At 43.0% G+C, this 14,144-nt stretch overlaps 1 protein-coding gene across 1 annotated transcript in view; it reads left to right on the forward strand.

Moving 5' to 3' along the window:
• The window catches only part of foxp4 (forkhead box P4), a 110,489-nt gene that overhangs the window by 80,312 nt on the left and 16,033 nt on the right, over positions 1 to 14,144 (forward strand). Inside the window, exons 5-9 of the mRNA XM_016675995.1 lie at positions 1,893 to 2,036; positions 6,747 to 6,885; positions 10,336 to 10,537; positions 10,888 to 10,986; positions 13,003 to 13,101. Of these exons, the coding sequence (XP_016531481.1) occupies positions 1,893 to 2,036; positions 6,747 to 6,885; positions 10,336 to 10,537; positions 10,888 to 10,986; positions 13,003 to 13,101 (683 nt within the window). The remainder of the gene's footprint in view (positions 1 to 1,892; positions 2,037 to 6,746; positions 6,886 to 10,335; positions 10,538 to 10,887; positions 10,987 to 13,002; positions 13,102 to 14,144) is intronic.

Below are 14,144 nucleotides of genomic sequence, written 5' to 3' on the forward strand. Positions count from 1 at the left end.
AAGTAAGTTTTACAGCCCATTGCTACAAAGCAGATGTGTGTTTGCACGGGCGCTGATTTGTGGATGCGAGTTTGTGCGTTAACCTTTAAGTTTGCTCAAACCTTTACTTATGCTATGGCTGCTTTGCATTTCGTTCATTGTGTTTTTCTCTAAAGTCAAGGTCATGGTAATAGGCTGGAGAGGTGAGTGCCTCTCTTACACATACACTTAATGTACAGAGCCACTGAATCAAATCATTAAAAGACCGTAATTATCACTTAATTATTCCTTCAACTCACCACTCAGCAGCCGAGGTTGAGTGTGAGTGTGAGTGTGAGTGTGAGTGTGCGTGCGCGTGCGTGCCTGCTAGCCAGTGAGTGTGTGCGCTTGCATATGCATTTGTCTGTGTGATTAGGAGGCGATCAGGGCTAGTGACGCAGAAAAGAGAGATTAACTCTGCCTAAGGAGTGATAAAAGAGAGGAAAGACAGATGGAAAGTAAAAGGAAGAGCAGCAAGAAGGAATGACTCCTGCATTTAAAATGAATTAAGCACAAAAAAGAGAGGGGGGAAAAAAAAAGAAGAATGTCGCAGGGGTAAAGCTGTAAATTATGCAAAGGAGAAACTGGATAATGTGAAACAGCCTTGTTTTTTAAAAAAAAAAAGCGTTGCATGGTAGCGGGTATGTATGGCATGGATGGGTAGCAGTGTGTAGTCTGCTCACCGTAAGGTCAGACAAATGAGAGACCGAAGCAACTGCTGCGCTGTGAAGTCATTCTCTGCTGAAAAGCCTCTTTGAACATTTGATGCACCATGAAACAAAGACAAACTGCAGATGGACACATGTACAAGCTGTTCCCGGGAGAACGACCTCCCCTCCTCCTGCTCTCCTCAGAACGCGCGCGCACTCACACAAACTGAGACGCAAGTCTGTGGTCAGTGAGTTTTCCCTCTCTCCTCAGCCGAAGATTGTAATCTTAATGGAGCTTCCTGGGTAAATTAATGATTACTAACCCAAACAAACAGACAAGCTGCGACCAGTCAGAGTACGCTGTCCGTGTGTGTTTGTGTTTCAGAGTGTGTATGTGCGTTAAATCCACTCATGTCATTTTTATCAGACGAAGGGACGACAGTTATGTGGAAATAAAGAATGTTGATCTACAAACTTCTTGCTGTGACAAAAGACTCACAGCTTTAAAAGAAAAAGTAGCTGTCCCGTATGTCAGGGTAAATCCAGCTGCTCTCTGAAGGCCTCTGAGGTTTGTTAGAGAAGATAAGCCAACAAACAGCTTCACGAAGAACAAGGACAAGGCAAAATCCGTGGAGAGACTGAAAGTTACCAATAAATACCAATGAGGTTTTGGTTGTAATGGGATGTGAAAAGTTTTAGCTGGTATGAGTATATTTCCAAACGACTGCTCTGTGTTCTCCCCATTTATCCTAACAAGCTTGCCAGCGTTTCTGGCCCGCTCCCTGTCTGCCGGCCTGCATTGTGCTGCAATCATCTCCTGCCATTCAGAGCTTGATCTCTGAGAATAATCTGGGGGGTGAAGCGGGTGGGGAGGACTTTGCCTTGACATGCACGATCACACTGACACACTCCAACAGCTGCACAATGTACCTCAGCAGCTTCTCCCAGGTCTGCGTTCGCTTGTTGCGCATGGTTTGTCAATAAACCACACACCGCCACAACAATACGCTGTGGCCTCAACTGAGAGCGCTGGAATTGAAAGCATCTGTGCCATTTGAGGCTCCTGTTTAGGTTACATTGTCTGACTGTGAAGGATCGTTTCAGTACTGGTGGCATTGTTGAGGCTTCTGCAGTTTGTGTTGTGACTCGCTCACCTCATATTTCTCCACCCCTCTGCCCTCTTCCTCCTTAACCCGCCTCCCCCCACCCTGCACCTGTCCATAGTTACAGGAGTACTACAAGAAGCAGCAGGAGCAGCTGCATCTCCAGCTTCTGACTCAGCAGCAGCAGCAACAGCAGCAGCAGCAGCAGCAGCAGCAGCAACAGCAGCAGCAGCAGCAGCAAGCCGGGAAGCAGGCGGCAAAAGAGGTGAACTTAGCCGCGTACATTCTCGCTCAGTTCAAGCGCACTCTGAAGTGCAGAAGTGCTCTTAAATGCAGTAAAGTGGCTGACATGTGAGAGTGCCAAGAAGAAAAAAAAAGAAAAAGAGATGACAAGAGTCTAATGTATGGAATTTAGGTCAGATACAGTATGGTGCTCGTGTTTTAATGTTATTGTGGGGCTCACACAAGTCTGAATCCCCAGGCTAACGCCTCAAGGTCGAAAAGAAGTCCGCTCCACGTCCATGTGCTTCTAATTCAAAATATTAGATGCTACCTCTGGAAGAAGGGTCCAAGAAGAAGCAGCTATTTGAAAGTGCTTTTGGTTGTCAATTGATCGCCAACTAATCTGCGTGGCCGGCTCTCTCCCTACAACTTGCATAGAAGCTAAAGGTGACAGAGCCTTTTCAGCTACAGTACAATATCTAGCTGTTCTCTCGAAAGGTGCTACAGAAATTACATTGAAACAACGTTTATCCCGAATTTAATTACATAAGCTTGTTGTGGATGAGAGCTTCCTGCCTAAAGTCAGGCCAGTAGGTAACTCCAACAAAAGTGACATATTAACGATGCAAAATGTTAGTCATAAATGTGTATAATTGTGGCTTGCTATTTTTTTACCTGCGGTGTTCCCCTTTGTATCACTACAATGAACATTTTGCAAACACAGTAGTTTTGTATTAATAAAAGTGTTTAAAAAGATGTGAAAATGGCCACTGTCTACCACATAGGCCAAGGACTTGTATTCTGGTCCCATTGGATAAAAGCACCTGCTTCCATGCGTATGTCATACAATCGTCCCAAAGCTGTGGATGGGACTTTGGACTTTTACCAAGATAAATACAAATAAATACTGTGGGCGTTCCAATCACTGACCTGTCTCTAAAACCTTGGGTTGTCTAAAACATAAATACACTTAAAAGTGACCCTTTGGGGCCTCCACTTTAGAAATCATGTATAATGTCGCAGGTTTCCTACCAAAAAATTCTAGATTACAGATGCAAACAATAAAATTTAAAAAATTTAGGGCTTATTCAAGAAAAATGGCAGCAGGATCAGGGTAGAGCTCTTCAGTTGCAGAAAAAAAAAGGCGAAAAACACAATACACACAGGTGCAATATGCAAAAATACACAAGCTCTTGCAGATTGAATCAGCGCTGTGATCAATGAGGATCACATGAAGTAGAATATGGATCACGTAGACATATTTGACATAATAACTGTGGTCAGGTAAAAGAAGTTTTGCTCATATGTTCAATTCATATGTCAAGATGCCAATATTAAGAAGAAACGGTGCAGGGGAATCACTTCACGAGGAAGAGCTTGCGAGACATTTCTGTGAAATGCGCAGGGAGACACATCCTTGGATTTGTCCTCCTCCTCTCCCAGTGGGCAGAGCCCCCACCCCGCCACCTCAGCCCACATGCTCCTCGCTGACAGCGGGCAACCGACTCAGCCGTGACCAAAGCAAACCAGTTGTGGTCGACTTGCATGTTGAGCGAGTGTCTGAATTGCTTTTCCGTTCTCCCCCCTGTGCTCCTCCGCTGTCCCAGTTTTCAGGTTGCTTGTCCTGCAACAATGAGACAAGTGCAAACACTGGTCACACAGCCACACGTACACGCAGACAGAGGGGAGGCTTGATGCGTGATGGTTCACTGGCCAAACACACACACGCACACACACACACACACACACACCTGGGGGAATATGCCTCCCTCCAGAGCTGCAAGTAGCTGATGTGACCATGGCTCTCTCCAGCAGCCCTGACCTGCTGACATACAGTGCATCGATAATCAATTAATAGCTGGCATGTATAGCAATAAAACACTGTAGATGCTGTAAAAACATTTGCTTTTCATTTCTGTGGGTTTTTTTTCTTCTCTTTCAAACTTAAGTGAGTTTTGTGACTTTAAGTGACCAGAAAATAATATAAAACTACTAGAGCAAAAATATATGGAGGAAAGGAGCAAGAGGGGAAAAAAAGTTCTCCCTCCTAACTTTTGGAAGTGTTTGTACATCAGTGCCTGTGACTTTTTGCCCTTTTCGCTTTGAGCAGCAATTCCTTTTTCACGTTCAAGGCTTTGTGGAAGTGATGCATTGAAAGAAAAGCGATGTATGTGCGTGCTGAGTCGCTGTTCTGTGTGTTGCCGGAGCATTTGGGACTGGTCAGGAGTCAGCTTAATGAAGTGACTCTGACCATCACAAAAAAGATGCGTGCTTGCGTGTGTGAGTGTGTGTGTGTGCGTGTGTGTGTCTTTGGATTGGCCGCCTACAGTTGCCTGCGTGTGTGTGTGTGCGTGTGTGTGTGCGTGTACATGTATGCTTCTGTGTGACTGGCAGGCTCAGACAGTGTGTGATGTGCTCATAAATCACATTGACAGCCTGTTACTGCGCTAGCTTTGGCCACTCAGCCACAGCTAATGTAAACAGAGCACAGGCACACACACACACACTCTCTCTCTCTCAGTGTGTGTGTGTTTTAAAGAACCGTAGCCATATCTCAGGAGACAATGAGAGGCAGAGGAGGGGAGAGGAAGGGGGGTGGATGGAGAAAATGGACAGACAAGTTTGAAAGGGAGGGCCAGGGGCCTTGGAGAGAGAGAAATGTCGGAATGAAACGGATACGATCTGCTTGGACTTTCTGATCAACAGTTTATTTCAACCAAGAAGGGTCTGGTAAATCAGCTCAGAGTTATTGAATTGTCTCAGCGTGACAACGACTTTTACACATCTCGCATCTGCAAGAGGTGACTGTTTCCAACTTACTTTATGCTACATTTAATGGGGTAACCAGCAAAAGAGCCCGGGATGTAGTTGTTTGGTCATCTGAATTTGCTTTTAAAACCAGTTCCGACTTCTAAAGCACTGATTTTGATTCGTGCTGTTGCTGGAAAATGACTTGGATTTCTGCAGGTGACAAAACAAGTCCTCGTCTGAATAAACATATACAGGGTATATTTACTAATGGTGGATTGTGTGTTTCTCAGATTCCGCTTCTGTCCTACATCTAATTACTTTAAGAACTTGAACGGCGACGCTTCCTTTTTCCTCTTGTGCTCTTTGTTTTAAATGCCGACTCAGGGAAAAAAAAAACAAACAAAAAAAAAACGTGGCCATGACACACAGACTTAGTTAATAGAAAATGACTGAAAAAAATGTTTGATATAAATTAAAAACCCAGAGAACCATTGATCAGCTTACCTTTAAATGATAACATCAAAAGCAATAAGTTACGAAATGAAAGGATCTTGAACGAGTTTCACTGTGTTAACAAGGATTTTACAAGATTATTTTAATTCCACCTCTGCAAACAAAACCATTCGAGCTTGTGGCGAGAGGAGTCGACATGCAGGAAGCATTTCCCAGATTGGCTTTGAAACAAGCTGCAGATGTGCAACAAATCAAACTGCGCAGTTTCCTTTATGACATGAAATTATCCATGCAAAGAATATGGTGCTGCTGGTTGTCGTCCTCCCACCTCCAGCTCGCCCACAGACACACATAAACACACCTCCACCATACTTTTCCTCCCCAGGCACCAAGTCTGAGAGGAAATGACCTATTTGCCCTTCCTGAGAGTTCCTCTCTGTTCAAAGAGTTCTGGGCTGCCACTCTGTTTCACACACAATGAGAAGTTGCATTTATTTATTTTTCAGCCCCGCCAGTTATCTGTGGGAGATAAAGTACACCTCTCTCAGGGGTTTTGCTTGTGCAGGGTCAGCTTGGGAAAAAGAGGGCAAGAGGGAGGTGGGACTTGTCGGGTTTTTTTTTTGTTTTGTTTTTTTGTTTCCTGATGTAGAATATTATTTCCCACTTTATCGTTTACCTGCAAAAAAATGTTTGCATTGATTTTAAAGAAGTACTCCCAAATCACATTGTCACCTTTTCTCACATAACAACCGGAAATCTCAGCTCGTTTTATTGGGATTTTATGTTATAGACTGATGCGATGTATTGTATAACTTTAACAATGAAGAAAAACGATGAATGAAAAATATTTGCTAATCTGAAAAGTGTGGCTGACCTATGTATTCAGCCCATTTTAATCTGATGCATTAACCAGTCGCAGAAGTCATCGAATTAGTAAACCAAGTTCAGTTTTGTGTTATATAAAGTCGATATATACAGGTGTGTTTTGGATTAATCCATCAGAAGGTTGTTAGAGAATATTAGTGAATACCATTAACACCAAGCAATCCCACGAAAAAAGGTCAGTAAGAGTGAGGTTACAAAACAGTATCCATAGTTTCGAACATCCCATAAAGCATTGTTCTAATCAATCGTCAGAAAATCTATTGATAAAAATGGCAGGTGGGCCAGGAAGAATATAACTTATAAGCAGCCAATAGAGTCGGAGTAACTCTGAAGGAGCTGCTGGTCAGAATGACCCAAAGTCCAGAACTAAATCTTATTGAAGATCTGTGGCAAGATTAGAAAATTGCTTACAATCTGATCAAGTTACAGCATGTGGATATGCACATCCGGCAGAGACAAAGTCCCAACGTCCTGCATGTACCATCGCAGCGAAAGGTAGTTCCGCAAAGTTTAATTTCGGGGGTGGCCTTTTACACTTAAGCGAGCCAAAAACGACAAAACATAAAAAGGATGAAAGGTTATTAACGCTTTCGCCAGGCGCTGCGAGCAATTTGGAAGCACGGCCTGCCTCGCCTGACCTCCGTTTCTCCTCCATGTCGAACAGCAGCTTGGCAGTAAGCAGCTGGCCTTCCAGCAGCAGCTGATCCAGATGCAGCAGCTCCAGCAGCAGCACATCCTCAACCTCCAGAGACAGGGCCTGGTTCCGCTGCAGCCCACCGCCGCCATGCAGTCTCTTCAGCAAGGTACGTGCACACACAGGCATTCCCAAACAGAACCTGAAACAGGACACATCCTGACAAACACGAGCCTAGCCAAACACACGCACAGGGCCTGTGCCCAGCACTGCCTGTGAAGCCTGTTAAGTTAATCAGCCTATAAAAGATAAAAGAAAACATGATTGGTAGGTTTGTGGAAAGTAGTCATTTAGATAATAGGCAAAATATGCCGCTAAGCCTCCCCTGCTTAGAGATGTGTGCATGCGTGTGTTTGTACTTGAGATTATCCAGGCACAAGAAAAATCATCTTTCTGCTATTCCTGTGCCCACAGAATTTTTTTTTCCTACGTGTAACTTCTCCCACAGTTCCTTTAGCTTCTCAGCAGAGTTTCAGAGCGATAAATGTTGACTGCTGCTGGCCCGCCCTCGGCGAACATGTGTGTGTGTGTTTGCCCACTATTGTGTACGCACTTGCGCGGCAATGTTTCACACATACTTTTGAGCACTATCTCACTCGCAGAGAATGCCTTAGGGGCTCTAAAGTGGCCGTAACATTGCTAAAGCGCTGACTGAGTTGACCAAACAGACCCATTTCCTTCCCTCTGTTTTTGATCTTTCACTTTTTCCCCCCTCATGCAGACTAGCATGGAGTCACTCACAGCAACACGCGCACACACACGCATACGTAACAAGGTTAAACTCTACTAAATTTTCAAAGGTTCGGAAACGTTGATTTCCAATCCAAAGGTCTCCCGGAGGGCAAGTGGATTTATTCGTAGTGGAGGGGAAAAAAAAAAAAAAAAACCTGACTAGGTGGATAAGACTTTGAGGACACAGTTGTGTTAGCAGAGAACAATTTTTCAGACAGTTGCAAACATTTGGCCTCGGCGTCTCCTTCTCTTTCTTTGCTCTCCCTCTCTGCATAAGACTGGAATTTCCCTGCAGTGTGAAAGAGCTGGTCCATTGTGACAGCTCAGCCAGGCGTGAGCCAGAGCATTCCTCTGACCAGCCATGCCACACAAACACGCAAACACTCACGGATAAACACACAGACACACACACACACACACGCACACACACACACACACTGCCGCCCTGCCTCAAAAAGCTGTTGTGTTCTGTGAATAGGTCGTACGGGGTCCCATGAGGGGGTCCAACTAAGGCCTGTGTTTACTTCTATGACTTTGCGAGTTAGACGTTAGATCACTACTAAACTTATAAAAATAATTGGAAACAATGAGTTTATGTTCAAGAATTCAGACGTTTTAGTTGCAGATTCTAGTTATGTGGGGGAGGGGGGGCAGAGAGAGTCTTGCTTTGTATCTTTTCTGAGAATCAATAGAGCCTGTCAGTTCTCTCTGTGTTTCTATTTAAACGAGATCCTGTGAAAAGCATCCAAGAGTTGAACTTTATACAGTTTAAGTCCATGTAACTTTTCTTTACAGGTTACAGTTTTGGAAATAGTTTCTTGTTGGACATAGTTCCTGTCCAACAAGGATGACATATGAACAATTCACACATACGTTTGAGCATAATTAGGCCATGACTCCAGTTGTTCTGCGAAAGCATCAGAGGTTTTGTTAGAGAACAGTAAAGAATAAGTGACATCATGAAGACAAAGGGACACAGCGGAGCGCTCAGGAAGGAAGTCGTGTAGAAGTTTAATGTAGGTTTAGGATTAAAACGTAGTCACAATCTTCGGAGATCAACGTTATTTAGTCCGTCATCTGTAAAATGGATCTAGGATGGCAGACCGACAAACCTACCAAAATGCGACTGTTTACCTAAACTGACAGGTTTAGTTGGACTTCTGTCTGCTTTTCACAGGTGCAGTCAAGAGAGTGACAGTAACTCTGGAGTTACTGAGGAGTTTTCTCTGCTTTTCTTCCACAGTGACAGAGAAACTATTTAGGGCAGATGAGACGATGTAGCTAAGAACAGGGCAGTCCTGATGGAAAACACAGCCGACGCTGCGGGGGCAACACAGACAGCAATGGGATGGTTTAGATCAAGGCAAATTTATGTGTGAAAATGGCCCAGTCAAAGTCCAACTGAGAATTGAAAATAGATTTCCACAGATGGGTTTTCGTCCAGTCAGAGTGAGCAGGAGCTATTTTCAGAGTACTGGTTAAGAAAAATCCCTTTCTAGATGAATTTGGAAGACATCCCTAAAAACACTGTACTTGCAGCATATGAATATGAACGGGTGACACACATTTCAGGTTTTTATTCGTAGAAAGTTGCGAAACATTTCCTGCCCTTTCATTACTGTGCGTTACTTTGAATTGGTCTGTCACACAAAATCCCAGTCAAACCTAAAAGTAAAAGTACTTTAGGAATTTGCGGTTGTAATTTGATAAAAAGTTCAAAGGGTATGGATACTTTTGCAAGCCCCCTCCTATGGGTTAGCAGGAATACTCCCATCTTTTCAAATTTGGTCCCGTCAGTTATTGTTGGAGAAAGTTATGATTTTTTGATTGCAAATCTATCCTCACATGCGTTGTTTATTTTACACTTGGCACTAGACTACCTTCCATCTGTTTTCTCCAAACGGGCATATTTATTTTTAATTGAACATACTCCCGTGGTTCAGGCTTCCTAACATAACAATCTTGAACCACTTTACACTTTCACTCTCTGATCGTCTCCACAGATTGGTTTGGTTTCTTCCCGGTTAATTCCTGCACACACACGCGTACACGCACGTGTGCGTGCAAATACACACACACACACACACACACACACACACACACACAAAAATCTGTCTGCGCACTTACACCACTTCATTTTTCCAGAGTGAGAACTTTTGTTTTGGCGGAGGCCTTAGAAGAATGCAGACAAAGCAGACATAATATTTGGATTGCTGCGAGGTCCTTGAATGTGTATGTGCAGATGTGTATTATATGTGAGTAAGTGCATGCTAAAATACGCTGGAGAAGGCTGTGGCATTTTCAGCCGTCTCTCCTTCACTGTCAAATTGGACCAGAAATAATAATGCTGCAAGCAGAAGGAGCTCAGTGTGTGCACTTGCATTTTTTTTTTTTTTTTTTTGCACAAACAGTGGCGCTGATGAAGTCCTTATGGGAAACTCCCACCTTCACTCTGTACTTCTCACATTGGTAAAACTGCGACTCTGAATGAGTCAGGAAAGAAGAGCCATTAGTTTATAACAGGAACAATGGAGACCACTTGCTAGTGCCCAACAGGACATTTAAATCAACCTCTCTAGACTGTGTTATTTTTCAGCTTATTCGGTAGAATGGGGGACTTTGTGGTTCTGGGATAATCAGCTGCAGCTACACAATCGGTGACACTAGTTTATTTACAATCCCTCTGCGTGAGTCTGATTATCTTTCAGCTGCTCTGGCATTAACTTCACCACGTCCGTCATCATATTCGCCTGTAAAATCATTTGGTAAGTTAGATTTGACCATTTGCTGAGCTGACTGTGTGACCCCCCCCTTTTTTTTTTTACAGCAATGTGTCCGTCAGACCTCCAGCAACTGTGGAAGGAGGTGTCTGGAGTGCCGAGCGCTGAGGACGCCCTTAAACAGGCCGAGGGCCTGGACTTGAGCACCAACAGTTCTAATTCTACCTCAGCCTTCCCCAAAGCTGCCAGTGCTCACATTCCACTGCACAGCCTGCCCAACGGACAAAACCACACCCCAAAGAGAGACAGGTAAGGAGAGCTCGAGATGGTTTCTTCAATAAAGCACGCTTTCATTGTTTGTCTTTGCTACGCGCTTCAACTTTTTCTCTATTTTTCATTCAAACTATCCTACTTTCTCTTTTGCGGGTATTTTACTTGCAGCTAAGCTTTCAGAACTACATGAGTATCACATATATACATATATATACGCCATTAAGAAGAGTATGTTGCCCTATTCTTCTGGAGAGGTTTATGAAGCTGGTTTAGTCCAGCAGACAATGTTGTCAGGGCGATATTAGAGATGCATGCGCCAGGTGTCTTTGTATCACACGCACTGCGTGGCTGTGTTGGCCACTCACGGGCTTGTCTTCATCTTTAAGAGCCCGACTGTTTGAGTGGATATCCTCCTTCACCAAGGCAGACAGCGGAGATGACCACGTTCCCCTTTACTCCAAAGGCAGCCAGCCTCCCAGCAGCCAGTGAGTAGCCATCAAATACACACACACACACACACACACACACACATGCATACGCAGAGCGCGTAGCCCTAGAATAGAAAGACCTGAAGGGTTAACTTTAGCACACCGGTTTAAGAGGAAACATTGGCCCTCATGTTTAGAAAGAAAATATGGCCATTTAAGGCTTAGACTTGAGACTTGACCTAGACTTGGAGGTTGGGAGTTGATTTTCATGAATAATTTTTAGCTCATGAAATCTGGAATGAAGACAAACCTGCAAATCACAGGTTGTAAATCTGTGAGAGCAGCTCTAACGGGTGCATATTAGCTTGTGAAATTGACTGTTTGATTTATTATTATTAGTAGTAATAGTATTGTTAATATTATTAGCAATTGTTTTACTAATAATATTAATAATAAATACTCAGAAAGAGGACAAGAAGAGCTCCAAACCCCAACTAGTGCACTATGTACAGTAGGATAGCGGTCGATACTAAGAAGTTGACAATTTTGACTTGGAGAAATGATTTGGACATTTTGTGAAAGACCTGAAACTTAACTTAGACCTTCCTCTTAAAGACTTGAGATCTCACTCCAACCACCCTGTTAAAGCCTCGGCATTAGATTTAGACTCGCATCCCACAGAGTCGAGATCTGACTTGGAACTCACTCTCTGAGACGTCAGGCTTGGCTTGGACTTACCCATCAGCCGTTTGAGAGTTGATGGGAACCTGCCTCTGGAAGGATAAAAATGGATTTCCCCCTCAGAAGTTTGAGACTCTATTGGGACTGTCCTCTCAAAAAATGTAACTGGACTCCAACATTTTCCCTTATTGAACTGAGAGACTGGACTTGGACTTGTGAACATCTCTGTCTGGAAGTGAGGTCAGAGTTGAAGAACAAGCATGATGTTGTACTGCAGCTGCGGTGAGGCAGAATCACAAAGAGGGTAGCACTGCTGTGCTAGCCTGTTAAGCTAATGTACGGTTGATGTGGAGGACAATGTGGTTAGCAGCAGTTTGTCACGTCTGCTGTCTGAGCTGCTTCTGAGCTGACTCAAGCACAGCCAGCGCAGAGACACTCTCCCACAAACACACTGCCGTTGCTCTCCAGACTGCACATCTGATCGGGAAGAGGGAGAAAGTGAGGCCGGGAGACATGTTTCCATCTGCGAGACAAATGGTTTTTGTTAGACATCCTTCTGATGTTGATTTGGGAGAATCCCCATCCCAGTCATCATACACACCTACTCATTTGCACAAAGCACACACGTATACACACACGCACACACACATACACACTTCCAAAGTCATGTAAATAAATGTGGAGACAGCCGTCGGAGGCACTGCTCCAGGTCTGAACCACATCTGCTACCGGACCTGCCGCGCACACATGCACAAACACACAGTTATTGCATTTGTCCAAACCAAACCTGGCCTGGTCTTTCATCGTCGCACTCGCTTGGAAGCACACACACACGCGCGCACATATGTGCTCATAAAGTTTAACACGCACACGCGCGCACACACACACACACAGACTCACCACAAAAGAGCAACCAGCAAATGACAGCAACCACCACCAATCAGTCATGGCTGGTTGGTCCTGTGCCGGCTCCGTGTCAGCTCCTGAAACAGTAGAAGACACACCAACACTAATATACAAACACGTGCAAAACACACACCAAAGGCAGGGGGATAGGTCATGGACTTCAGAATGCGCCTCTGAGGTTGTTGGACCAATTCCCTTATTTTATGCCTGGCTTCTGTAACTAACCCCCACTTCGGTCTGTCCTCCTTCCCTTGCACTTGGCTCGAAGATCTGCACCAACTAATCACAGCTAACCACACTCAGATGGCTGCACCAATGCACGCTGCTGTTGCGTTCACATATTGCATGCATGTGTTTAATAAAGTGACTAAAAATAATGTTTCGATATGTCTTATACAATTGTGTCTGACCTCAATTGGTGTGTGGAGATTATGCACAAGATGCAACATCTGTTGCTGACGTCTCGTTTCATGTGTTTGTCTGCAGTCATGAGGAGCTCAGCAGCTCCCACCCCCTCTACGGTCATGGAGAGTGTAAGTGGCCAGGCTGTGAAGCACTGTGTGAGGACATGGGACAGTTCATCAAGTGAGTCACAAGAAAATAACTTGCATGACCATCCATCCATCTATCCTGTGATTTTTTTTATTTTTTTAAATTTTTTTGCAAAGCTCATATTTAAGGCCTGACCATGTCTCACATAACTTAATTGTAAGCTTTTTGTATAAACACCTAAAAGTGACTGGAAAATGTGGAAACTCAATTCTGAAAAGAAATTATGACATTGCAGATTAGTAGGATTTTTTTTATCATTATTATTGAATGAGATTGCTGCTGTTTTACTATTTCTAAAAAATATATTAACTATGATAACAAAGATCACAAATCAATTTATATTAATTTTCACCTAAAGGTTATCAAAACAGTAATGTATTTCCTGTTGAAAAAAAATCAAACTATTTTAATCATTTATCTATGAGGGATGGGCAATGTGCTATGGTATTTCTTGCAATAATAATAAAAGTGATGACATTTAAAAAAAAAATCCACTGCACTCTCTTATTTGGTAAAGATTGTAGATTGCACTCTGAACCTTTTTTTTTTAAAATGGATTACTTTAGACCTCAGTTTATATGAAGTACAACTGCATTGCTAAACAAGACACAATAATTGCATTTGATAATATTTTTTTTAAAGTTATTAACATTTATTACTGCTCTCATAAAACCTACAGCGGAACAGAAAAGTACAAATTGTTGTTACTGACAGCAGTGGTAGCATATGAAATTTACAAAAATTACCATGCAGAGCTGTTACCATTAACTGTAATTTTTCATAAATTAAAAAAAAAAAACATAATGGTAAACAGTATGATAATTGTGCCTCTATGTTATCTGCTATGCTTGTAGACCATAGCAATATTACCAAGAATATCAACCTGAAATTAATCATAATAGATGTTACTGTCAGGGGCCTTTGTAAAAAATAAATAAATAAATAGGTCATACAGCTTAGTTTTCAAATAAAAAAAAATTACAATTTGAAGCTCTCACATAAAAAAAAATGATTTGGAATCTTACATCCTGGTTTAATTTACAAAATAGGTTTAAAAAGTAAGACGAAGAGTTAAA

This window comes from Poecilia formosa, unplaced genomic scaffold (assembly GCF_000485575.1).
Source record: "Poecilia formosa unplaced genomic scaffold, Poecilia_formosa-5.1.2 Scaffold124, whole genome shotgun sequence".
Lineage (NCBI taxonomy): Eukaryota > Metazoa > Chordata > Actinopteri > Cyprinodontiformes > Poeciliidae > Poecilia > Poecilia formosa.